This window comes from Bombina bombina, chromosome 5 (genome assembly GCF_027579735.1).
Source record: "Bombina bombina isolate aBomBom1 chromosome 5, aBomBom1.pri, whole genome shotgun sequence".
Lineage (NCBI taxonomy): Eukaryota > Metazoa > Chordata > Amphibia > Anura > Bombinatoridae > Bombina > Bombina bombina.
The window spans coordinates 365,918,174-365,943,071 of record NC_069503.1 but is presented as its reverse complement, the minus strand read 5'-3'; the positions used below and the strand labels follow the sequence as shown (position 1 = coordinate 365,943,071).

At 40.9% G+C, this 24,898-nt stretch overlaps 1 protein-coding gene across 1 annotated transcript in view; it reads right to left on the bottom strand.

Moving 5' to 3' along the window:
• The window catches only part of TAX1BP1 (Tax1 binding protein 1), a 338,069-nt gene that overhangs the window by 183,569 nt on the left and 129,602 nt on the right, over positions 1-24,898 (bottom strand). Inside the window, exons 3-4 of the mRNA XM_053715733.1 lie at positions 9,618-9,803; positions 6,730-6,984 (exon numbers count right to left, since the gene is read on the bottom strand). Of these exons, the coding sequence (XP_053571708.1) occupies positions 6,730-6,984; positions 9,618-9,803 (441 nt within the window). The remainder of the gene's footprint in view (positions 1-6,729; positions 6,985-9,617; positions 9,804-24,898) is intronic.

Here is a 24,898-nt window from a genome sequence, read left to right as displayed (position 1 = left end):
CGCTTGTGTAGTAAGATTGACAAAGCAGAAATCTGTCCCTTTAAGGAACTAGCTGATAACCCCTTCTCCAATCCTTCTTGGAGAAAGGACAAAATCCTAGGAATCCTGATCTTACTCCATGAGTAGCCTTTGGATTCACACCAACAAAGATATTTATGCCATATCTTATGGTAAATTTTTCTAGTGACCGACCAAGGTACTGCTAGAGCATCTATCAGTACTGCTTGAGGATCCCTTGATCTGGACCCGTAACAAGGAAGTTTGGCATTCTGACGAGATGCCATCAGATCCAATTCCAGTGTGCCCCATTGATGGATCAATTTTGCAAACACCTCCGGATGGAGTTCCAACTCCCCCGGATGAAAAGTCTGACGACTTAGGAAATCCGCTTCCCAGTTCTCCACTCCTGGGATATATATTGCTGATAGATGGCAAGAGTGAGTGAGTCTCTGCCCATCTAATTATTTTGGAAACCTCTATCATCACTAGAGAACTCCTTGTTCCCCCTTGATGATTGATATATGCTACAGTCGTGATATTGTCCGACTGGAATCTTATGAATTTGGCCGAAGCCAGCTGAGGCCACACTTGAAGCGCGTTGAATATCGCTCTCAGTTTCAGAATATTTATTGGTAGTAGGGACTCCACACACCCTGAGCCTTCAGGGAATTCCAGACTGCACCCCAGCCCAAGAGGCTGGCGTCCGTCGTCACTATAACCCATGCTGGCCTGCGGAAGCACATTCCCTGGGACAGATGATCCTGTGACAACCACCAATGAAGAGAGTCTCTGGTCTCTAGATACAGATTTATCCGCGGAGATAAATCCGCATAATCCCCATTTCACTGTCTGAGCATGCACAGCTGCAGTGGTCTGAGATGTAAGCGAGCAAATGGAACTATGTCGATTGCCGCTACCATTAACCCAATGACCTCCATACACTGCGCCACTGATGGCCGAGGAATGGAATGAAGTGCACGGCAAGTAGTTAAGATTTTTGATTTTCTGACCTCCGTAAGAAAAATGTTCATGTCTACCGAGTCTATCAGAGTTCCTAGGAATAGAACTCTTGTCAGAGGGACAAGTGAACTCTTTTTTATGTTCACCTTCCACCCGTGAGTTCTTAGAAGAGCCAACTCGATGTCCGTGTGAGATTTGGCTAAATGGTAAGTTGACGCCTGAATCAAAATATCGTCCAGATAGGGCGCCACTTCTATGCCCCGCGGCCTTAGAACGCCAGAAGGGACCCTAGCACCTTTGTGAAAATTCTGGGAGCTATGGCCAACTCGAAAGGAAGGGCCACAAACTGGTAATGTTTGTCCAGGAAGGCGAACCTGAGAAACTGGTGATGATCTTCTTGGATAGGAATGTGAAGATACGAATCCTTCAAATCCACGGTGGTCATATATTGACCCTCCTGGATCATTGGTAAAATTGTTCTTATGGCCTCCATCTTGAATGATGGAACTCTGAGAAATTCGTTTAGACTTTTGAGATCTAAAATCGGTCTGAAGGTTCCCTCTTTTTTGGGAACCACGAACAGATTGGAGTAAAACCCCTGCCCTTGTTCTAATTTTGGAACTGGGCAGATTACACCCATGGTATATAGGTCTTCTAAATAGCGTAAGAACGCCTCTCTTTTTGTCTGGTCTACAGACAAATGTGAAAGATGAAATCTCCCTCTTGGGAGAGAATTCTTGAATTCTAGACGATACCCCTGGGTCACAATTTCTAATGCCCAGGAATCCTGAACTTCTCTTGCCCAAGCCTGAGCGAAGAGAGAAAGTCTGTCTCCTACTAGATCCGGTCCCGGATCGGGGGCTGCCCCTTCATGCTGTCTTGGTAGCAGCAGCGGGCTTCTTGGTCTGTTTACCTTTATTCCAGGTCTGGTTAGGTCTCCAGACTGACTTGGATTGAGCAAAGTTCTCCTCCTGCTTGGAGGCAGACAAGGAAGTAGAGGGACAGCCTTTAAAGTTTCGAAAGGAACAAAAATTATTCTGTTTGGTCTTCATTTTAACTGTCTTGTCCTGAGGAAGGGCATGACATTTACCTCGAGTAATGTCAGAAATGATCTCCTTTAGTTCAGGGCCGAATAGGGTCTTACCCCTAAAGGGAATAGCTAAAAGCTTGGAATTAGATGACACATCAGCAGACCACGACTTAAGCCATAACGCTCTACGCGCTAAAATGGCAAAGCCTGCATTCTTTGCCGCTAATTTAACCATTTGGAAAGCGGCATCTGTAATAAAAGAATTAGCTAGCTTGAGAGCCTTAATTCTATCCAAAATATCATCTAATGGGGTCTCAACCTTAAGAGACTCCTCTAGGGCCTCAAACCAAAAAGCTGCTGCAGTAGTTACTGGAACAATGCACACTATAGGTTGTAGAAGAAAACCCTGATGAATAAACAATTTCTTTAGAAGCCCCTCAAATTTTTTTATCCATAGGATCTATGAAAGCACAACTGTCCTTAATAAGTATAGTTGTACGCTTAGCCAGGGTAAAAATAGCTCCCTCCACCTTAGGGACCGTCTGCCAGGAATCTCGAATGGTGTCAGATATGGGAAACATTTTCTTAAAAGTAGGAGGGGGAGAGAACAGAATGCCTGGTCTATCCCATTCCTTAGTAACAATGTCCGTAATTCTTCTAGGGACTGGAAAAACATTAGTGTAAGTAGGGACCTCTAGATATTTATCCATTTTACACAGTTTCTCTGGTGGGATGACAATAGGGTCACAATCATCCAGAGTCGCTAAGACCTCCCTGAGTAACAAGCGGAGGTGTTCAAGCTTAAACTTAAAGGCCGTCACACCAAATCAAAAAGACTGTGAGGGTACATCGGAGATAGCCAATAAAGCATCAGAGGGCTCAGCATTTACTCTAATACCTGACCTGCTGCACTTACCCTGTAACCCAGGCAGTTTAGATAATACCTCTGTAAGGGTAGTAGACATAACTGCAGCCATATCTTGCAGGGTGAAAGAATTAGACGCACTAGAAGTACTTGCCGTCGCTTGGGCGGGCATTAAAGGTTGTGACATTTGGGGAGAAGTAGATGGCATAACCTGATTCTCTTCTGACTGAGAATCATCCTGAGACATACTTTTATCAGCTGAAATATGTTCTTTGCAATGTAAGGCCCTATCAGTACATGAGGGACACATTTGAAGTGGGGGTTCTACAGTGGCTTCTAAACACATGGAACATTGGCTTTTCTAAATGTCAGACATGTTAAAACAGGCTAGTAATGACCACAAACAGCTTGAAAACACTTTATTTAGTGAAAAAATAATCTGAAAAAACGGTACTGCGCCTTTAAGAGAAAAAAAGCATACATTTTTACCAAAATTACTTTAAAATTATAAAATTATCTCAATTTTATTATACATGTATTCAAACTTGTCAGCTAGGATTGCACCACAAGAAAAGGAATACTTAACCCTTATGTACAAAAAATGTTATACAGAAAAACGTTACGATTAAGCAAAAAAAAAAAACCTGCACCTCGCTACAGCCCTGCTGTGGCGCCTACCTGCCCTCAGGGGTCTGCAAAATCGGTTTTACCCTTCAATTAGGCCCAAACTTTCCTGAAAGGCCCACCAGAGCTGGAGCTTGCTGCTTGCATGGGGAATACAACTGCGCAACTGAGGAGCGAAAATAGGCCCCGCCCATCTACCTCGATGTCTCACAGCCTTGTACAAGAACCGCTACAAAGCGGTCTAAAAATCTAGCCATGTGGGTTCATATACCCAAGTCTAACTGAAGCCATGTGTACCCTCCATTGCCAATATAAATGAAAACGTTTGCCACAAAAAAACGTTAATTTATCTCCCAACATAGAATCGTTTGTTCACAAACATTATGATATTCAGTGTCAACCCTTTCTTATAGCCCAACATACAGGTCCAGTAATACCCTTCTCTTTTACATTAGGATTACTGCTTACCCCTTCCCCCAAGGGGATACTGTCAGCCAATTCTGAAATAACAGTCTCTCCATAAAAAAATGACTGAACATACCTCAATGCTTGTAGCATGAAAAACGTTCCTCACTGAAGTTTAAGTACTCCTCAGCCATTCTGAGGGAACTACTCTGGATCTTAGTGACAACTGCTAAGATCATCAGTCTCCAGGCAGAAATCTTCATCCATCTGCTGCCTGGGAATAAATAGCACACACCGGTACCATTTAAAATAAAAAAGTCTTGCTTGATGAAAATAAAAACTATAATTTTATCACCTCTTTCACTTTACCCTTCCTATCACTTAGTATAGGCAAAGAGAATGACTGGGGGGTGGAGTCATATATATATATATATATATATATATATATATATATATATATATATAGACAGCTCTGCTGTGGTGCTCTTTGCCACTTCCTGTTAGCAGGAGGATAATATCCCACAAGTAAAGGATGAATCCGTGGACTTGTCGTATCTTGTAGAACAAAACTCCCTTCCCCCCCAGTGACAGTTAAAAATGAAATTATTAGCATGTTGAATCAACTTAACAATGCTAGATAAATCATGATCCGATACTTGTTGCGCTAAGTTTCCAACCAAAAAGTTGAAGCAGCTGCAACATCAGCCAAAGAAATTGCAAGCCTAAGAAGATGACCTGAAAATAAATAAGCCCTTCTTTAGATAAGATTCAAGTTTCCTATCTAAAGGATCTTCGAAAGAAGTACTCTTTTCCGTAGGAATAGTAGTACGTTTAGCAAGTATAGAGATAGCCCCATCAACTTTGGGGATCTTTTCCCAAAACTCCAATCTAACTGCTGGCAAAGTATACAATTTTTTAAACCTTGAAGAAGGAATAAAAGAAGTACCAGGCCTATTCCATTCTTTAGAAATCATATCAGAAATAGCATCAGGAACTGGAAAAACCTCTGGAATAACCACAGGAGGTTTATAAACAGAATTTAAATGTTTACTAGTTTTAATATCAAGAGGACTAGTTTCCTCCATATCTAATGTAATCAACACTTCTTTTAATAAAGAATGAATATACTCTATTTTAGATAAATAAGAGGATTTGTCGGTGTCAATATCTGAGGCAAGATCTTCTGAATCAGATAGATCCTCATCAGAGAAGGATAAATCAGTATGCTGGCGGTCATTTGAAATTTCATCAACTCTATGAGAAGTTTTAAGAGACCTTTTACGTTTATTAGAAGGCGGAATGGCAGACAAAGCCTTCTGAATAGAATCAGAAATAAATTATTTTAAATTTACAGATATATCTTGTGCATTAGATGTTGAGGGAACAGCAACAGGTAATGAACTACTACTGATGGATACATTTATTTTCTGCATGTAAAAGTTTATCATGACAACTATTACAAACCACAGCTGGAGGTATAATCTCCAAAAGTTTACAACAAATGCACTTAGCTTTGGTAGAACTGTCATCATGCAGCAGGGATCCAACAGTGAATTCTGAGACAGGATCAGATTGAGACATCTTGCAAATGTAAGAGAAAAAAAACAACATATAAAGCAAAATTATCAATTTCCTTATATGGCAGTTTCAGGAATGGGAAAAAATGCAAACAGCATAGCCCTCTGACAAAGAAAAAGGCAAAAGGCAAATAGGAATGTTGTCTCAAATAATCAAAATATTTGGCGCCAAGTATGACGCACAACAAACAGAAAATATTTTGTGGTGCAAAAAAAGTCTGAAAACGGCACACTCACGTCATAGATGATGCAACCTTGTGAAGGACTCGGCGTCAACTAAGACGCCGGAAATGACGAATTTGCGTTAAACGAACGTAACTTCGAGCCAAAAAAATCTCGCGCCAAGAATGACGCAATAAACTTTGGCATTTTGCGTGCCCTCGCGAGCCTAATTCTGCCCGCGAAAGACAGTCAATTTGAAAAAGAGACCATACCCCAGGTAAGAAATACATTTTCATAAAAAAACATTTCCCAGAGATGAAACTGACCATCTGCAGAAAGGAAATATACTGAAAACCTGAATCATGGCAAATATAAGTACAATACATATATTTAGAACTTTATATAAATACATAAAGTGCCAAACCATAGCTGAGAGTGTCTTAAGTAATGAAAAACATACTTACCAAAAGACACCCATCCACATACAGCAGATAGACAAACCAGTACTGAAACGGTTATCAGTAGAGGTAATAGAATATGAGAGTATATCGTCGATCTGAAAAGGGAGGTAGGAGATGAATCTCTACGACCAATAACAGAGAACCTATGAAATAGATCCCCGTAAGGAAAACCATTGAATTCAATAGGTGATACTCCCTTCACATCCCTCTGACATTCACTGTACTCAGAGGAATCGGGCTTCAAAAATGCTGAGAAGCGCATATCAACATAGAATCTAAGCACAAACTTACTTCACCACCTCCATAGGAGGCAAAGTTTGTAAAACTGAATAGTGGGTGTGGTGAGGGGTGTATTTATAGGCATTTTGAGGTTTGGGAAACTTTGCCCCTCCTGGTAGGATTGTATATCCCATACCTCACTAGCTCATGGACTCTTGCCAATTACATGAAAGAAATATAATCCCACATCTGTTGTTCTTGTGGGAAATCACTATACGAAAGAAACATTTCTGGTTTCCAAACTTTTATCTTGATCATAGATTTTATATCTGTTTATCAAGCCAAGATATGTGTAATATAGAAATCTTATGTAAATATGTTCTACTCCAAAAATGTTGTCTCAGTGTATATAAAGTTCAACTTTACCTGTTCTTTTTTCTCATCCATGAAAGCAGACTTCTGCGATTGCAACTCTCGTAAACTTAGCTGAGCAAAAGCTTCAGCAAGCTGCTTTTTCACACTCTCTGTCTCAAGACGAGCTGTGTGTAGATCAGACATAGTTTTATCACGAACAGTAACTGCATCACTTAGTTCATTGGACATTAATACTGCCTTCTGTCTGCTGGCCTGATTTTCATCCTCAAACTTACGAAGCTGCTGTTTTAAAAAGCCTACGTCCTCCTGAGTAAAACACAAAAAGTAAAGCTTTAGATTCTATATAGTAGTATAAAAAAACACAATTCATGAATCCAACAAAGACAAATGTATTTTTAATAAAAGTATTCAGATCAGAAGATTTTTCTTCTAAAATAATCAATGGAGACCTCATTAAACATTTCCCTCACAGCCTTATACACACTTCAAAAATGTAAATAACTATAGCACAAAGCAGAATATATTTTAAGCTGTAACAAGAAACAACTGTAAAAGGGGTACCACTTAAACACAAAAAATGGTACACTTATAATTCCATATGAAACAATGTAAATTTTATTAAATGTTTTAGATTATGTGGGAGGGACAGAGAGAGAGGGACAGGGATACAGAGCAAAAGGAAGAGAATACAAAAAATGCACCATACAATGTTGAATTAAAGGGATATGAAAACCAAAATATTTATTTCATGATTAAGTAGAGCATTCAATTTTAACAACTTTCCAATTTACGATTATCAAAATTTGCTTCATTCTTTTAGCTTCCTTTGTTGAAGGAACAATTGGAAGTTAGCAGAACACATCAGAAAAAGCAATGACAAGAGGCATGTGCGCAGCCACCAATCAGCAGCTATCTCCCAGTAGTGCATTGCTCCCCTGGAATCTACCTAGGTATGCTTTTCAACAAGTGATACCAAGAGAATGGAGCACATTTGATAATAGAAGTAAATGTAAAAGTTGTTTAAAATTGCATGAAAGTGGAATTCTGACTTTATTGCCCCTATACACACAAAAAAATATTTTATGGTGTAGTTTCCTTATAGTTTTGCTTTCTGTTATTTATCACTAAAAATGATGGAATTCCTGAAACAAATTAAAGTACGTATTTTAATCAGAACACTAACCCTACTACATGCTACACACTGATTGCTTGATCAGTGTAGCAGTTCCTTTATACTTGTCCTTAGTCACTGCAGAGCAGGTAAGATAAGTTTAAAAATTCTCAATAGGCTTTTCAAGTGCTAAGTGAATGGACTGCAAAACAATAGAATTTTTTTTCTAAAACATTGAACATTATCATTTAAAACATATATAGTGTATACAAATATTTGCATATAACGCAGAAATTAATTGTTTATATATTAGTTTCATGTCCCTTTAACTATGCATATTCAACATTAAAGCAGTTTTAAGTTCTGTATGTTCAAAAGATTAAGCCATTCATACTAATGGTCACCAAAGTTTTAACATTGATGTTAGCAACAGAAAAGAGCTGGCTTAAAGGGACACTCAAGTCAAAATTAAAGTTCATGATTCAGATACAGCATGCAATTTTAAACAACTTTCCAATTTACTTTCATTAACAAAATGTGCCCACTCTTTTTATATTTACACTTTTTGAGTCACCAACTCCTACTGAGCATGTGCAAGAATTCACTGCATATAGGTATATGCATTTGTGATTGGCTCATGGCTGTCACATGATACAGGGGGTGTGGAAATAGACATAACTTTACAATTTATTTAACAAAAATTTACTACTCATTTGAAGTTCAGACTAAGTGCTATTGCATTGTCTCCTTATCATGCATTTGTTGATTATGCAAATCTACTATATTGACTGGTCCTTTAATTTGCTATATGCAGGCGGACAGGTTCGCAAGTAGTAAACCTGTCCGCCTGCAATCGCCACTTGTGATGTTTCATTGCATGGCACAATTTAACACTGCATAAGAGGTTTCTTGTGCAATGCCCTCCTCCATGCTCCAGCGCTCCCAATTGCGCTAGAGCAGAGCACGTCAATAACCCTGAACAGGCAAGTAAAGGGGTGATTGATCTCGCCAATTCTGAGGTGGCGAAGACAAAAAAAATTAGCATTAATTAATTAGCTTATGTGGCAGCAGGCTCACGCTAATGCGAACCTGCTCCACATAGATGAAAAAGTTTTAATAAATCAAGCCCTAAATATATATAGAGCTTTACATTTCTGCTAGTCCCAGATGATTAAACAAAATAAATAAATATTTTAATATTTTTTTTTTAAAACATTGAGTGTGGTCTAGTAACTTTTAACCCGACTAGTAAACTATAGTGATATTTTTGCACCTGTGTGTTTGTGTGTGTATGTGTGCATGTATGTATGTATGTATGTGTGTGTGCATGTATGTATGTATGTATGTATGTGTGTGCGCATGTATGTATGTGTGCATGTATGTATGTATGTGTGTGTATGTGTGCATGTATGTATGTGTGTGCGCATGTATGTATCTGTATGTGTGTACGTGTGCATGTATGTATATATGTATGTGTGTGTGCATGTATGTATGTGTGTGTGTATGTTATATGTATGTGTGTGTGTAAATATATGTGTGTGTATGTGTGCATGTGTGTATGTATATATGTATGTGTGTGTGTGTGTTTATATGTATGTGTGTGAATGTTTATATGTATATGTATGTATGTTCATATGTATATATGTGTGTGTGTGTACATACAAACTACACAGTCTCAGATGAAAATAAAAAGGATAAATAATTGTTTAAAGTAGGCAAATTCATGAAATATCTGGTGAGTATAACACAGATGATCAGTTTGTATATTTTTGTACATATTTTTTTATTGAAGTATAACATAAAAACACAGATCACTGAATCCACCTACCTTTTCAGAAGAATTTTGTAGCACTTCTTTATGCAACTTTTCTTTCTCAGACAAAGAAAGCTGTAGCTTTCCAAGCTCATCCTTATAGTGCGCAATCACATTTTCTTTGTTTAAGTCTAGGTTTTTTAACGTCTGCACCTCAGTGAGCAACTTGGTGTTTTCAATCTCAGTATTCTTTAAATGAACCTACCACAAAAACAGAATTTATGTTTACCTGATAAATTTCTTTCTCCAACGGTGTGTCCGGTCCACGGCGTCATCCTTACTTGTGGGATATTCTCTTCCCCAACAGGAAATGGCAAAGAGCCCAGCAAAGCTGGTCACATGATCCCTCCTAGGCTCCGCCTACCCCAGTCATTCGACCGACGTTAAGGAGGAATATTTGCATAGGAGAAACCATATGGTACCGTGGTGACTGTAGTTAAAGAAAATAAAATATCAGACCTGATTAAAAAAAAAAACCAGGGCGGGCCGTGGACCGGACACACCGTTGGAGAAAGAAATTTATCAGGTAAACATAAATTCTGTTTTCTCCAACATAGGTGTGTCCGGTCCACGGCGTCATCCTTACTTGTGGGAACCAATACCAAAGCTTTAGGACACGGATGAAGGGAGGGAGCAAATCAGGTCACCTAAATGGAAGGCACCACGGCTTGCAAAACCTTTCTCCCAAAAATAGCCTCAGAAGAAGCAAAAGTATCAAACTTGTAAAATTTGGTAAAAGTGTGCAGTGAAGACCAAGTCGCTGCCCTACATATCTGATCAACAGAAGCCTCGTTCTTGAAGGCCCATGTGGAAGCCACAGCCCTAGTGGAATGAGCTGTGATTCTTTCGGGAGGCTGCCGTCCGGCAGTCTCGTAAGCCAATCTGATGATGCTTTTAATCCAAAAAGAGAGAGAGGTAGAAGTTGCTTTTTGACCTCTCCTTTTACCTGAATAAACAACAAACAGGGAAGATGTTTGTCTAAAATCCTTTGTAGCATCTAAATAGAATTTTAGAGCGCGAACAACATCCAAATTGTGCAACAAACGTTCCTTCTTTGAAACTGGCTTTGGACACAGAGAAGGTACGATAATCTCCTGGTTAATGTTTTTGTTAGAAACAACTTTTGGAAGAAAACCAGGTTTAGTACGTAAAACCACCTTATCTGCATGGAACACCAGATAAGGAGGAGAACACTGCAGAGCAGATAATTCTGAGACTCTTCTAGCAGAAGAAATCGCAACTAAAAACAAAACTTTCCAAGATAATAACTTAATATCAACGGAATGTAAGGGTTCAAACGGAACCCCCTGAAGAACTGAAAGAACTAAATTGAGACTCCAAGGAGGAGTCAAAGGTTTGTAAACAGGCTTGATTCTAACCAGAGCCTGAACAAAGGCTTGAACATCTGGCACAGCTGCCAGCTTTTTGTGAAGTAATACCGACAAGGCAGAAATCTGTCCCTTCAGGGAACTAGCAGATAATCCTTTGTCCAATCCTTCTTGAAGGAAGGATAGAATCCTAGGAATCTTAACCTTGTCCCAAGGGAATCCTTTAGATTCACACCAACAGATATATTTTTTCCAAATTTTGTGGTAAATCTTTCTAGTCACAGGCTTTCTGGCCTGAACAAGAGTATCGATAACAGAATCTGAGAATCCTCGCTTCGATAAAATCAAGCGTTCAATCTCCAAGCAGTCAGCTGGAGTGAAACCAGATTCGGATGTTCGAACGGACCCTGAACCAGAAGGTCTCGTCTCAAAGGTAGCTTCCAAGGTGGAGCCGATGACATATTCACCAGATCTGCATACCAAGTCCTGCGTGGCCACGCAGGAGCTATCAAGATCACCGACGCCCTCTCCTGCTTGATCCTGGCTATCAGCCTGGGGATGAGAGGAAATGGCGGGAACACATAAGCTAGTTTGAAGGTCCAAGGTGCTACTAGTGCATCCACTAGAGCCGCCTTGGGATCCCTGGATCTGGCCCCGTAGCAAGGAACTTTGAAGTTCTGACGAGAGGCCATCAGATCCATGTCTGGAATGCCCCACAGGTGAGTGACTTGGGCAAAGATTTCCGGATGGAGTTCCCACTCCCCCGGATGCAATGTCTGCCGACTCAGAAAATCCGCTTCCCAATTTTCCACTCCTGGGATGTGGATAGCAGACAGGTGGCAGGAGTGAGACTCCGCCCAAAGAATAATTTTGGTTACTTCTTCCATCGCTAGGGAACTTCTTGTTCCCCCCTGATGGTTGATGTACGCAACAGTCGTCATGTTGTCTGATTGAAACCGTATGAACCTGGTCCTCGCAAGCTGGGGCCAGGCCTGGAGAGCATTGAATATCGCTCTCAGTTCCAGAATATTTATCGGTAGAAGAGATTCTTCCCGAGACCAAAGACCCTGAGCTTTCAGGGATCCCCAGACCGCGCCCCAGCCTATCAGACTGGCGTCGGTCGTGACAATGACCCACTCTGGTCTGTGGAACATCATCCCTTGAGACAGATTGTCCAGGGACAGCCACCAACGGAGTGAGTCTCTGGTCCTCTGATTTACTTGTATCTTCGGAGACAAGTCTGTATAGTCCCCATTCCACTGACTGAGCATGCACAGTTGTAATGGTCTTAGATGAATGCGCGCAAAAGGAACTATGTCCATCGCCGCCACCATCAAACCGATCACTTCCATGCACTGAGCTATGGAAGGAAGAGGAACGGAATGAAGTATCCGACAAGAGTCCAGAAGCTTTGTTTTTCTGGCCTCTGTTAGAAAGATCCTCATTTCTAAGGAGTCTATAATTGTTCCCAAGAAGGGAACCCTTGTTGACGGGGATAGAGAACTCTTTTCCACGTTCACTTTCCAGCCGTGAGATCTGAGAAAGGCCAGGACAATGTCCGTGTGAGCCTTTGCTTGAGGAAGGGACGACGCTTGAATCAGAATGTCGTCCAGGTAAGGTACTACTGCAATGCCCCTTGGTCTTAGCACCGCTAGAAGGGACCCTAGTACCTTTGTGAAAATCCTTGGAGCAGTGGCTAATCCGAAAGGAAGCGCCACGAACTGGTAATGTTTGTCCAGGAATGCAAACCTTAGGAACCGATGATGTTCCTTGTGGATAGGAATATGTAGATACGCATCCTTTAAATCCACCGTGGTCATGAATTGACCTTCCTGGATGGAAGGAAGGATAGTTCGAATGGTTTCCATCTTGAACGATGGGACCTTGAGAAATTTGTTTAAGATCTTGAGATCTAGGATTGGTCTGAACGTTCCCTCTTTTTTGGGAACTATGAACAGATTGGAGTAGAACCCCATCCCTTGTTCTCTTAATGGAACAGGATGAATCACTCCCATTTTTAACAGGTCTTCTACACAATGTAAGAACGCCTGTCTTTTTATGTGGTCTGAAGACAGCTGCGACCTGTGGAACCTCCCCCTTGGGGGAAGTCCCTTGAATTCCAGAAGATAACCCTGGGAGACTATTTCTAGCGCCCAAGGATCCAGAACATCTCTTGCCCAAGCCTGAGCGAAGAGAGAGAGTCTGCCCCCCACCAGATCCGGTCCCGGATCGGGGGCCAATATTTCATGCTGTCTTGGTAGCAGTGGCAGGTTTCTTGGCCTGCTTTCCCTTGTTCCAGCCTTGCATTGGTCTCCAAGCTGGCTTGGCCTGAGAAGTATTACCCTCTTGCTTAGAGGACGTAGCACCTTGGGCTGGTCCGTTTTTACGAAAGGGACGAAAATTAGGTCTATTTTTTGCCTTGAAAGGCCGATCCTGAGGAAGGGCGTGGCCCTTACCCCCAGTGATATCAGAGATAATCTCTTTCAAGTCAGGACCAAACAACGTTTTCCCCTTGAAAGGAATGTTTAGTAGCTTGTTCTTGGAAGACGCATCAGCCGACCAAGATTTCAACCAAAGCGCTCTGCGCGCCACAATAGCAAACCCAGAGTTCTTAGCCGCTAACTTAGCCAGTTGCAAAGAGGCGTCTAGAGTGAAAGAATTAGCCAATTTGAGAGCATTGATTCTGTCCATAATCTCCTCATAAGGAGGAGAGTCACTATCGAGCACCTTAAGCAGTTCATCAAACCAGAAATATGCGGCAGTAGTGACAGGGACAATGCATGAAATGGGTTGTAGAAGGTAACCCTGCTGAACAAACATCTTTTTAAGCAAACCTTCTAATTTTTTATCCATAGGATCTTTGAAAGCACAACTATCCTCTATTGGAATAGTGGTGCGTTTGTTTAAAGTAGAAACCGCTCCCTCGACCTTGGGGACTGACTGCCATAAGTCCTTTCTGGGGTCGACCATAGGAAACAATTTTTTAAATATGGGGGGAGGGACGAAAGGAATACCGGGCCTTTCCCATTCTTTATTAACAATGTCCGCCACCCGCTTGGGTATAGGAAAAGCTTCTGGGAGCCCCGGCACCTCTAGGAACTTGTCCATTTTACATAGTTTCTCTGGGATGACTAAATTTTCACAATCATCCAGAGTGGATAATACCTCCTTAAGCAAAATGCGGAGATGTTCCAATTTAAATTTAAATGTAATCACATCAGATTCAGCCTGCTGAGAAATGTTCCCTAAATCAGTAATTTCTCCCTCAGACAAAACCTCCCTGGCCCCCTCAGATTGGGTTAGGGGCCCTTCAGAGATATTAATATCAGCGTCGTCATGCTCTTCAGTAACTAAAACAGAGCAGCCACGCTTACGCTGACAAGGGTTCATTTTGGCTAAAATGTTTTTGACAGAATTATCCATTACAGCCGTTAATTGTTGCATAGTAAGGAGTATTGGCGCGCTAGATGTACTAGGGGCCTCCTGAGTGGGCAAGACTCGTGTAGACGAAGGAGGGAATGATGCAGTACCATGCTTACTCCCCTCACTTGAGGAATCATCTTGGGCATCATTGTCATTATCACATAAATCACATTTATTTAAATGAATAGGAATTCTGGCTTCCCCACATTCAGAACACAGTCTATCTGGTAGTTCAGACATGATAAACAGGCATAAACTTGATCAGAAAGTACAAAAAACGTTTTAAAATAAAACCGTTACTGTCACTTTAAATTTTAAACTGAACACACTTTATTACTGCAATTGCGAAAAAACATGAAGGAATTGTTCAAAATTCACCAAATTTTCACCACAGCGTCTTAAAGCCTTGAAAATATTGCACACCAATTTTGGAAGCTTTAACCCTTAAAATAACGGAACCGGAGCCGTTTTGAGCTTTAAACCCCTTTACAGTCCCTGGTATCTGCTTTGCTGAGACCCAACCAAACCCAAAGGGGAATACGATACCAAATGACGCCTTCAGAAGTCTTTTCTAAGTATCAGAGCTCCTCTCACATGCGACTGCATGCCATGCCTCTCAAAAACAAGTGCGCAACACCGGCGCGAAAATGAGACTCTGCCTATGCTTGGGGAAAGCCCCTAAAGAATAAGGTGTCTAAAACAGTGCCTGCCGATATTATTATATCAAAATACCCAGATAAAATGATTCCTCAAGGCTAAATATGTGTTAATAATCAATCGATTTAGCCCAGAAAAAGTCTACAGTTTAAATAAGCCCTTGTGAAGCCCTTATTTACAATCGTAATAAACATGGCTTACCGGATCCCATAGGGAAAATGACAGCTTCCAGCATTACATCGTCTTGTTAGAATGTGTCATACCTCAAGCAGCAAGAGACTGCAAACTGTTCCCCCAACTGAAGTTAATTGCTCTCAACAGTCCTGTGTGGAACAGCCATGGATTTTAGTTACGGTTGCTAAAATCATTTTCCTCATACAAACAGAATTCTTCATCTCTTTTCTGTTTCTGAGTAAATAGTACGTACCAGCACTATTTGAAAATAACAAACTCTTGATTGAATAATGAAAAACTACAGTTAAACACTAAAAAACTCTAAGCCATCTCCGTGGAGATGTTGCCTGTACAACGGCAAAGAGAATGACTGGGGTAGGCGGAGCCTAGGAGGGATCATGTGACCAGCTTTGCTGGGCTCTTTGCCATTTCCTGTTGGGGAAGAGAATATCCCACAAGTAAGGATGACGCCGTGGACCGGACACACCTATGTTGGAGAAACAAGATTTTGTTTACCATAAAATAGGTTCTATTAATCAGTTTAAGGATGGTAGCATATATAATATTTCATAAAACATGCAGAAGCTTCAAAGTTTTAACCAATTAAATTAACCAATAAAATAAATCCAGTTCACATATCTTGTAACTCCTAAATTTCTTCTCTCACATATTTTTAAAAAGAATATTCACGTTTTACCTTAACCTTTTTTGTGGGCCAAATTACATCTAGAATGTTTAAATAGTTCTCTCTCATATGCATTTTCTTTTTTTCTTTTGGTCCGACTCAAAAGGGTTACCTTAAAAGCCTGATATCAATTTTACCTGATGCTGGGATTATCTGCTTGGGAAGACTTATATTAAAGAGGTGAACAAAAAATAATTTATGCTTACCTGATAAATTTATTTCTCTTGTAGTGTATCCAGTCCACGGATCATCCATTACTTGTGGGATATTCTCCTTCCCAACAGGAAGTTGCAAGAGGATCACCCACAGCAGAGCTGCTATATAGCTCCTCCCCTCACTGCCATATGCAGTCATTCGACCGAAACAAGACGAGAAAGGAGAAACCATAGGGTGCAGTGGTGACTGTAGTTTAATTAAAATTTAAACCTGCCTTAAAAGGACAGGGCGGGCAGTGGACTGGATACACTACAAGAGAAATAAATTTATCAGGTAAGCATAAATTATTTTTTCTCTTGTTAAGTGTATCCAGTCCACGGATCATCCATTACTTGTGGGATACCAAAGCTAAAGTACACGAATGATGGGAGGGACAAGGCAGGAACTTAAACGGAAGGAACCACTGCCTGTAGAACCTTTCTCCCAAAAACAGCCTCCGAAGAAGCAAAAGTGTCAAATTTGTAAAATTTTGAAAAGGTGTGAAGCGAAGACCAAGTCGCAGCCTTGCAAAGCTGTTCAACAGAGGCCTCATTTTTAAAGGCCCAGGTGGAAGCCATAGCTCTAGTAGAATGAGCTGTAATCCTTTCAGGGGGCTGCTGTCCAGCAGTCTCATAGGCTAAGCGTATTATGCTCCGAAGCCAAAAGGAGAGAGAGGTTGTCGAAGCTTTTTGACCTCTCCTCTGTCCAGAGTAAACGACAAACAGGGCAGATGTTTGACGAAAATCTTTAGTAGCCTGTAAGTAAAACTTCAAGGCACGGACTACGTCCAGATTATGCAAAAGACGTTCCTTCTTTGAAGAAGGATTAGGACACAATGATGGAACAACAATCTCTTGATTGATATTCCTGTTAGAAACCACCTTAGGTAAAAACCCAGGTTTGGTACGCAGAACTACCTTGTCTGAATGAAAAATCAGATAAGGAGAATCACAATGTAAGGCAGATAACTCAGAGACTCTTCGAGTCGAGGAAATAGCCATCAAAAACAGAACTTTCCAAGATAAAAGTTTAATATCAATGGAATGAAGGGGTTCAAACGGAACTCCCTGAAGAACTTTAACCCCTTAAGGACCAGCGAAGTACCCTGTATGTCACTGGCCTTTTTTTGGGACTTGATTGTTTTATAGCGCGGTCTTCCCACCAGCGTTGAGACTGCTCTATTCCACAAAGCCTGCTGGGGGGAGGGCATTGATAGCGTGTTCTTGCTAGACTTGTGCTATTATGTCCTGAAAAAAACCTTAATGACTAGTGACATACAGGGTACATTGTGGTCATTAAGGGGTTAAGAACCAAGTTTAAGCTCCACGGGGGAGCAATAGTTTTAAACACAGGCTTAATCCTAACCAAAGCCTGACAAAATGCCTGGATGTCTGGAACTTCTGCCAGACGCTTGTGCAAAAGAATAGACAGAGCAGAGATCTGTCCTTTTAAAGAACTAGCTGATAAGCCTTTGTCCAAACCCTCTTGGAGAAAGGACAATATCCTAGGAATCCTAACCTTACTCCATGAATAACTCTTGGATTCACACCAATAAAGATATTTACGCCATATCTTATGGTAGATTTTCCTGGTGACAGGCTTCCGAGCCTGTATTAAGGTATCACTGACTGACTCGGAGAAGCCACGCCTTGATAGAATCAAGCGTTCAATCTCCATGCAGTCAGTCTCAGAGAAATTAGATTTGGATGATTGAAAGGACCTTGTATTAGAAGGTCCTGCCTCAGAGGCAGAGTCCATGGTGGAAGAGATGACATGTCCACTAGGTCTGCATACCAGGTCCTGCGTGGCCATGCAGGCGCTATCAGAATCACTGATGCTCTCTCCTGTTTGATTTTGGCAATCAGTCGAGGGAGCAGAGGAAACGGTGGAAACGCATAGGCCAGGTTGAAGAACCAAGGAGCTGCTAGAGCATCTATCAGCGTTGCTCACGGGTCCCTGGACCTGGATCCGTAACAAGGAAGCTTGGCGTTCTGGCGAGACGCCATGAGATCCAGTTCTGGTTTGTCCCAACGATGGACCAGTTGAGCAAACACCTCCGGATGGAGTTCCCACTCCCCCGGATGAAAAGTCTGACGACTTAGAAAATCTGCCTCCCAGTTCTCTACGCCTGGGATGTGGATCGCTGACAGGTGGCAAGAGTGAGACTCTGCCCAGCGAATTATCTTTGAGACTTCTAACATCGCTAGGGAACTCCTGGTTCCCCCTTGATGGTTGATGTAAGCCACAGTCATGATGTTGTCCGACTGAAATCTGATGAACCTCAGTGTTGCTAACTGAGGCCAAGCTAGAAGAGCATTGAATATTGCTCTTAACTCCAGAATATTTATTGGGAGGAGTTTCTCCTCCTGAGTCCACGATCCCTGAGCCTTCAGGGAGTTCCAGACTGCGCCCCAACCTAGAAGGCTGGCATCTGTTGTTACAATCGTCCAAAATGGCGATAGAGAACTCTTTTCCACGTTCACTTTCCAACCATGCGACCTCAGAAATGCCAGAACTATCTCTGTATGAGACTTAGCAATTTTAAAGCTTGATGCCTGTATCAGGATGTTGTCTAGATACGGAGCCACCGCTATGCCTCGCGGTCTTAGAACCGCCAGAAGTGAGCCCAGAACCTTTGTAAAAATTCTCGGGGCAGTGGCCAACCCGAAGGGAAGAGCTACAAATTGGTAATGCCTGTCTAGAAAGGCAAACCTTAGGAACAGATGATGATCTTTGTGAATCGGTATGTGAAGGTAGGCATCCTTTAAGTCCACTGTGGTCATGTACTGACCCTCTTGGATCATGGGTAGGATGGTCCGAATAGTTTCCATTTTGAATGATGGAACTCTGAGGAATTTGTTTAAGATCTTTAGATCCAAGATTGGTCTGAAGGTTCCCTCTTTCTTGGGAACCACAAACAGATTTGAATAAAATCCCTGTTCTTGTTACGTCCGCGGAACTGGATGGATCACTCCCATTACTAGGAGGTCTTGCACACAGCTTAGGAATGCCTCTTTCTTTATCTGGTTTGCTGATAACCTTGAAAGATGAAATCTCCCTTGTGGAGGAGAAGCTTTGAAGTCCAGAAGATATCCCTGAGATATGATCTCCAACGCCCAGGGATCCTGAACATCTCTTGCCCACGCCTGGGCGAAGAGAGAAAGTCTGCCCCCCACTAGATCCGTTTCCGGATAGGGGGCCGTTCCTTCATGCTGTCTTGGGGGCAGCAGCAGGCTTTCTGGCCTGCTTGCCCTTGTTCCAGGACTGGTTAGGTTTCCAGGCCTGTCTGGAATGAGCAACAGTTCCCTCTTGTTTTGAAGCGGAGGAAGTTGATGCTGCTCCTGCCTTGAAATTTCGAAAAGGCACGAAAATTAGACTGATTGGCCTTTGATTTGGCCCTGTCCTGAGGAAGGGTATGACCCTTGCCTCCAGTAATGTCAGCAATAATTTCCTTCAAGCCAGGCCCGAATAAGGTCTGCCCCTTAAAGGAATGTTGAGTAATTTAGACTTCGAAGTCACGTCAGCTGACCAGGATTTAAGCCATATCGCCCTACGCGCCTGGATGGCGAATCTGGAATTCTTAGCCGTTAGTTTAGTCAAATGAACAATGGCATCAGAAACAAATGAGTTAGCTAGCTTAAGCGTTCTAAGCTTGTCAATAATTTCATTCAATGGAGCTGTCTGGATGGCCTCTTCCAGGGCCTCAAACCAGAATGCCGCCACAGCAGTGACAGGCGCAATGCATGCAAGGGGCTGTAAAATAAAACCTTGTTGAATAAATATTTTCTTAAGGTAACCCTCCAATTTTTTATCTATTGGATCTGAAAAAGCACAACTGTCCTCAACCGGGATAGTGGTACGCTTTGCTAAAGTAGAAACTGCTCCCTCCACCTTAGGGACCGTCTGCCATAAGTCCCGTGTAGTGGCATCTATTGGAAACATTTTTCTAAACATAGGTGGTGGGGAAAAGGGCACACCGGGTCTATCCCACTCCTTGCTAATAATTTCTGTAAGCCTTTTAGGTATAGGAAAAACGTCAGTACACACCGGCACGGCATAGTATCTATCCAGCCTACACAATTTCTCTGGAATTGCAACTGTGTTACAGTCATTCAGAGCAGCTAATACCTCCCCAAGCAATACACGGAGGTTCTCAAGCTTAAATTTAAAATTAGAAATCTCTGAATCAGGTTTCCCCGAGTCAGAGATGTCACCCACAGACTGAAGCTCTCCGTCCTCATGTTCTGCATACTGTGACACAGTATCAAACATGGCTCTAACAGCATTTGCGCGCTCTGTATCTCTCCTAACCCCAGAGCTATCGCGCTTGCCTCTTAATTCAGGCAATCTAGATAATACCTCTGACAGGGTATTATTAGGTGGCCAGCAACAAAGTTGCAGGACAACCTATTGTTATTGTTCGGATTATTATTATTATTATTCTTTTTATTCCGCCAAGCTTTGTATTCAATTGCCCATAACTGCTTAACTGTTTTTGCAAAGCTCTTAAAATCAGGTATGCTGGTACAGCCTATTGCTGTGCTACATCTCATGCAAAATTGAACTCTATAAAAACTATAAAAATCTTCTTCTCCGAAACCGCTTATGGGACGGACTTGTTTATAGAGTTATCTTATGATTAACATTCAGATTTGTTCAAGAGAAGTTGATACGTCATGTGGTTTGGCAGCCATTTTGAATTGTTCAAAATTGCTTAACGATATATTTAAATTAATAATAAAACAAAAAACGTTTTACAAAAATGCTTTATTTTTGCCATGTTTATTGACATCTATAGTGAGCACTATTGTGCGTAATATGGAGGCTGTATATCTTACGATCGGGCAGCCATCTTGGTTTACGTGAAAATTTCGAAAGTCTATTTTCTCTGCAACCGCTTATGTAAGAACTGTGAAATTTGCTGTACAGTCTTATATTGTGACAGATTCATAATTGCTCATTAGGAGAGAATCAGTCACATGATGTGGCAGCAATATCGGTTTTATGTTTATTGTAATTATTTGTAATTCAATACTTCCTCTTTTGAGTCAATTGCTCACAGAACACAAATTACTTATGCTAAACTCTTGAAATCAGGTATGCTGGTACAGCCTATAGCAATGCTACATCTCATGCAATAATGAACTCATAGGTCATAAGGTTACGCAGCCATATTGTTTTTTGCGACAAATTTCGAGAACTGCTTAATAATCTTTAGCTCTGGAACTGCTTATGTTGCAACTTTGAAACTTGCTGTGCTTAGTGCTGCTATGACCTAGATTTGCCATTGCTCAACAGAAGTGACTTGGTCACATGATGTAGCAACAATCTTGCATTTTACGAAAATCTTTAAACATCTTCTTCTCTTAAACCGCTTAGTGCAATAAAGCGCAATTTTGCACCTATGCTCCTTGCAAGGTCCTCTACCAAGTTTGTTAAAATTGTGATTTTTCCATAATCAACATGGCTGCTGTGAGACATTAACCTTTTTATCGCCATTTAATTGCGTAATTTTTCACTTTATACATTAGTTTTACAATATTTAACAATATTACAGTGTAATAGACAAATGATTACACATAGTCATAACCCTTAAAGATAATATTGCAGTTACAATTCGCATTGCGCAGTCGCCTTCGTGAAATAAAACATTTGCAAATTTTCATTAAACTTCTGCAAATTGTAGAGGTCTATAGTGAGCATTAGTATGTGCAATTTGAAAGCCATACATTGCATAGCTTGGCGGCCATTTTGTTTCGAATGCGCCATTTTTAAAAACTATAAAAATCTTCTTCTCCGAAACCGCTTATGGGACAGACTTGAAATTTTGTTTATAGAGTTATCTTATGACTAATATTCAGATTTGTTCAAGAGAAGTTGATACGTCATGTGGTTTGGCAGCCATTTTGAATTGTTCAAAATTGCTTAACGATGTATTTAAATTCATAATAAAACAAAAACCGTTTTACAAAAATGCTTTATTTTTGCAATGTTTATTGACATCTATAGTGAGCACTATTGTGCATAATATAGAGGCTGTATATCTTACGATCGGGCAGCCACCTTGGTTTACGCGAAAATTCTGAAAGTCTATTTTCTCTGCAACTGCTTATGTAAGAACTGTGAAATGTGCTGTACAGTCTTATATTGTGACCTAGAGTCACAGTTGTTCATGTTGAAGGACTTAGTCACAAGCTGTGGCAGCCATATTGGTTTACGCAAATATTTTGAAACTGTGTTTTTTTTCTTACGGCTTATGTTAAAGCTGTGAAATTTGCTGTATAACCATATATTGTCGCCTACAGTTACATTTGTTCATGTTGAAAGTATAGGTCATATGGTGTGGCAGCCATTTTAAAAAACGCAAACATTTCGAAAATGTGTTTTTTTTTCCAAATGCTTATGTTAGAACTGTAAACAGTTGTTGTATAGCTTTATTTTGTGACATAACTACTTATATGGCATTGCAAAAATGATGCGCTGGCCACCTCTATTGCTGCTTGCAGCTATATTTCATGATTGCAGCCATGTCCAGCAAGGTAATCGCTATGGGCGTCCCTGATTTAATTGGCGCCATATTAGCGTGCGTCCCCTGAGCGGGAGGCGAAGGGTCTGACACGTGGGGATTGTTAGTCGGCATAACTTCCCCCTCGACAGAACCCTCTGGTGATAATTATTTTATAGATAAAGACTGATCTTTACTGTTTAAGGTGAAATCAATACATTTAGTACACATTCTCCTATGGGGCTCCACCATGGCTTTTAAACATAATGAACAAGTAGGTTCCTCTGTGTCAGACATGTTTAAACAGACTAGCAATGAGACTAGCAAGCTTGGAAAACACTTTAAAAGAAGTTTACAAGCACTATATAAAAACGTTACTGCGCCTTTAAGAAACACAAATTTTCCCAAATTTTGAAATAACAGTGAAAAAATGCAGTTACACTAACGAAATTTTTACAGTGTATGTAATAAGTTAGCAGAGCATTGCACCCACTTGCAAATGGATGATTAACCCCTTAATACCAAAAACGGAATAACAAATGACAAAAACGTTTTTTAAACAGTCACAACAACTGCCACAGCTCTACTGTGGCTTTTTACCTCCCTCAATACGACTTTTGAAGCCTTTTGAGCCCTTCAGAGAAGTCCTGGATCATGCAGGAAGAAGCTGGATGTCTGTGTCTGTAATTTTTGCTGTGCAAAAAAAAAGCCAAAATAGGCCCCTCCCACTCATATTACAACAGTGGGAAGCCTCAGGGAACTGTTTCTAGGCAAAATTCAAGCCAGCCATGTGGAAAAAACTAGGCCCCAATAAGTTTTATCACCAAACATATGTAAAAAACGATTAAACATGCCAGCAAATGCAGGTAGATTCTTCTTCTAAATACTGCCTGAGATAAACAGTACACTCCGGTACCATTTTTTTTTTTTTTTTTTAAATATTTTTTTATTGAAGTCATAAATAAATACAGCCAACAAGTATGCCTCAGAACATATACAGATAAGTGCAAATACAATATTGTTACATATGTGTTACAAACATAACCCTACAGTTAGGGCTTAATGTATCCAAATAGCACACGCAATGTTATATAACTTGGGCAGTGTACAGTGTGACTTCAGTTTTATAATAAAGGTAATAACAATAAGTCAAAAATTGTCCTCCCTGGACCATATAGAAGGCAAATGCAAGCGTCGACTCTGATACAATTAGGGCCAGGGGGAAATTAGCTTTACTGATTGAAGGGGAGGGGATGCAGCGGGCAAGAGCCGCTCGAAATATAATGGGGGGGGGGGGATGGATGGGGGATGGAGGGTGGAGCCAGTCAGGATGGCCATCTTATATGAACTATTATCGGGTCACTAAGTGAGTATTAGTTTTAACTGCCAAGTATACTCTTAAAGATATCTAGGCAGAGTATAAAGTAGTTATAAATATCGACATAGGAGCATAATGAGGTTAATCTCTAGGCCTGAACTGTAAATCTCCTATATGTCAAAGATGAGCCCCTCTCCTAGGGGGGTTCCACCTATAGGCGATGTAGGAAAAAGGAGTAGGGATATGACCCGCAGGCAACCAGTACCAGCGGGAAAGGGAGGAGAGAGGCTCAGCATGAACAAATAATGTGCACCAAGAAGATAGACTAGTTTAATCATCTCAGTCCAGATTGGGTCTGTAGATAACCTATAACAACAGTTTATGATCCTTATGAGGATAATAGGTAAAATAGTATATGGAAGAGGGACTGGTATAGGGGAGAGGCTGAACGCCAAAATTATAACTCCTAAAAAACAATGTTAGACATACTCTCTGTAGGTAAATAAAACTAAATCTCAGCTAAAGATGTGAATATCAAACAGCATAAGCATGTAAGCGCCAGATAGAGAAATCGTGCTAAATCAGCTATCGTAAGCACATATATATATAAGAGCACAACTACTAGACCATATGTGTAATTTTAGAGATAAGCAGCCATTATCAGTGTGACATTATTTCAACAAGCAGAGGCATGTCTAAGCAAGGAAAAATTAGCTATAGCTGGCAGCATTGGTAGGAGCGGGTAATACAATCATGTAACTTAAAGCTACCAGAACCTGGTGGAGGAGCAGCGTTGCATATAAATAGAGGGAAAAAAAAACAAAAACTGAGAGATATGGTACTTTCTTTCAGATTAGAAACATTAAAGCACTAAGAGAACATGGTGTAAACATTGGTGCATTAAACTATACCATAGGAGGTCCAAACAAGAGAACACAGAGCTCAGGGATGTAACTTATTAGAGTAGATGGGAGATATGGGGATATGGTGCCAGACCATGTATCTAGTGTG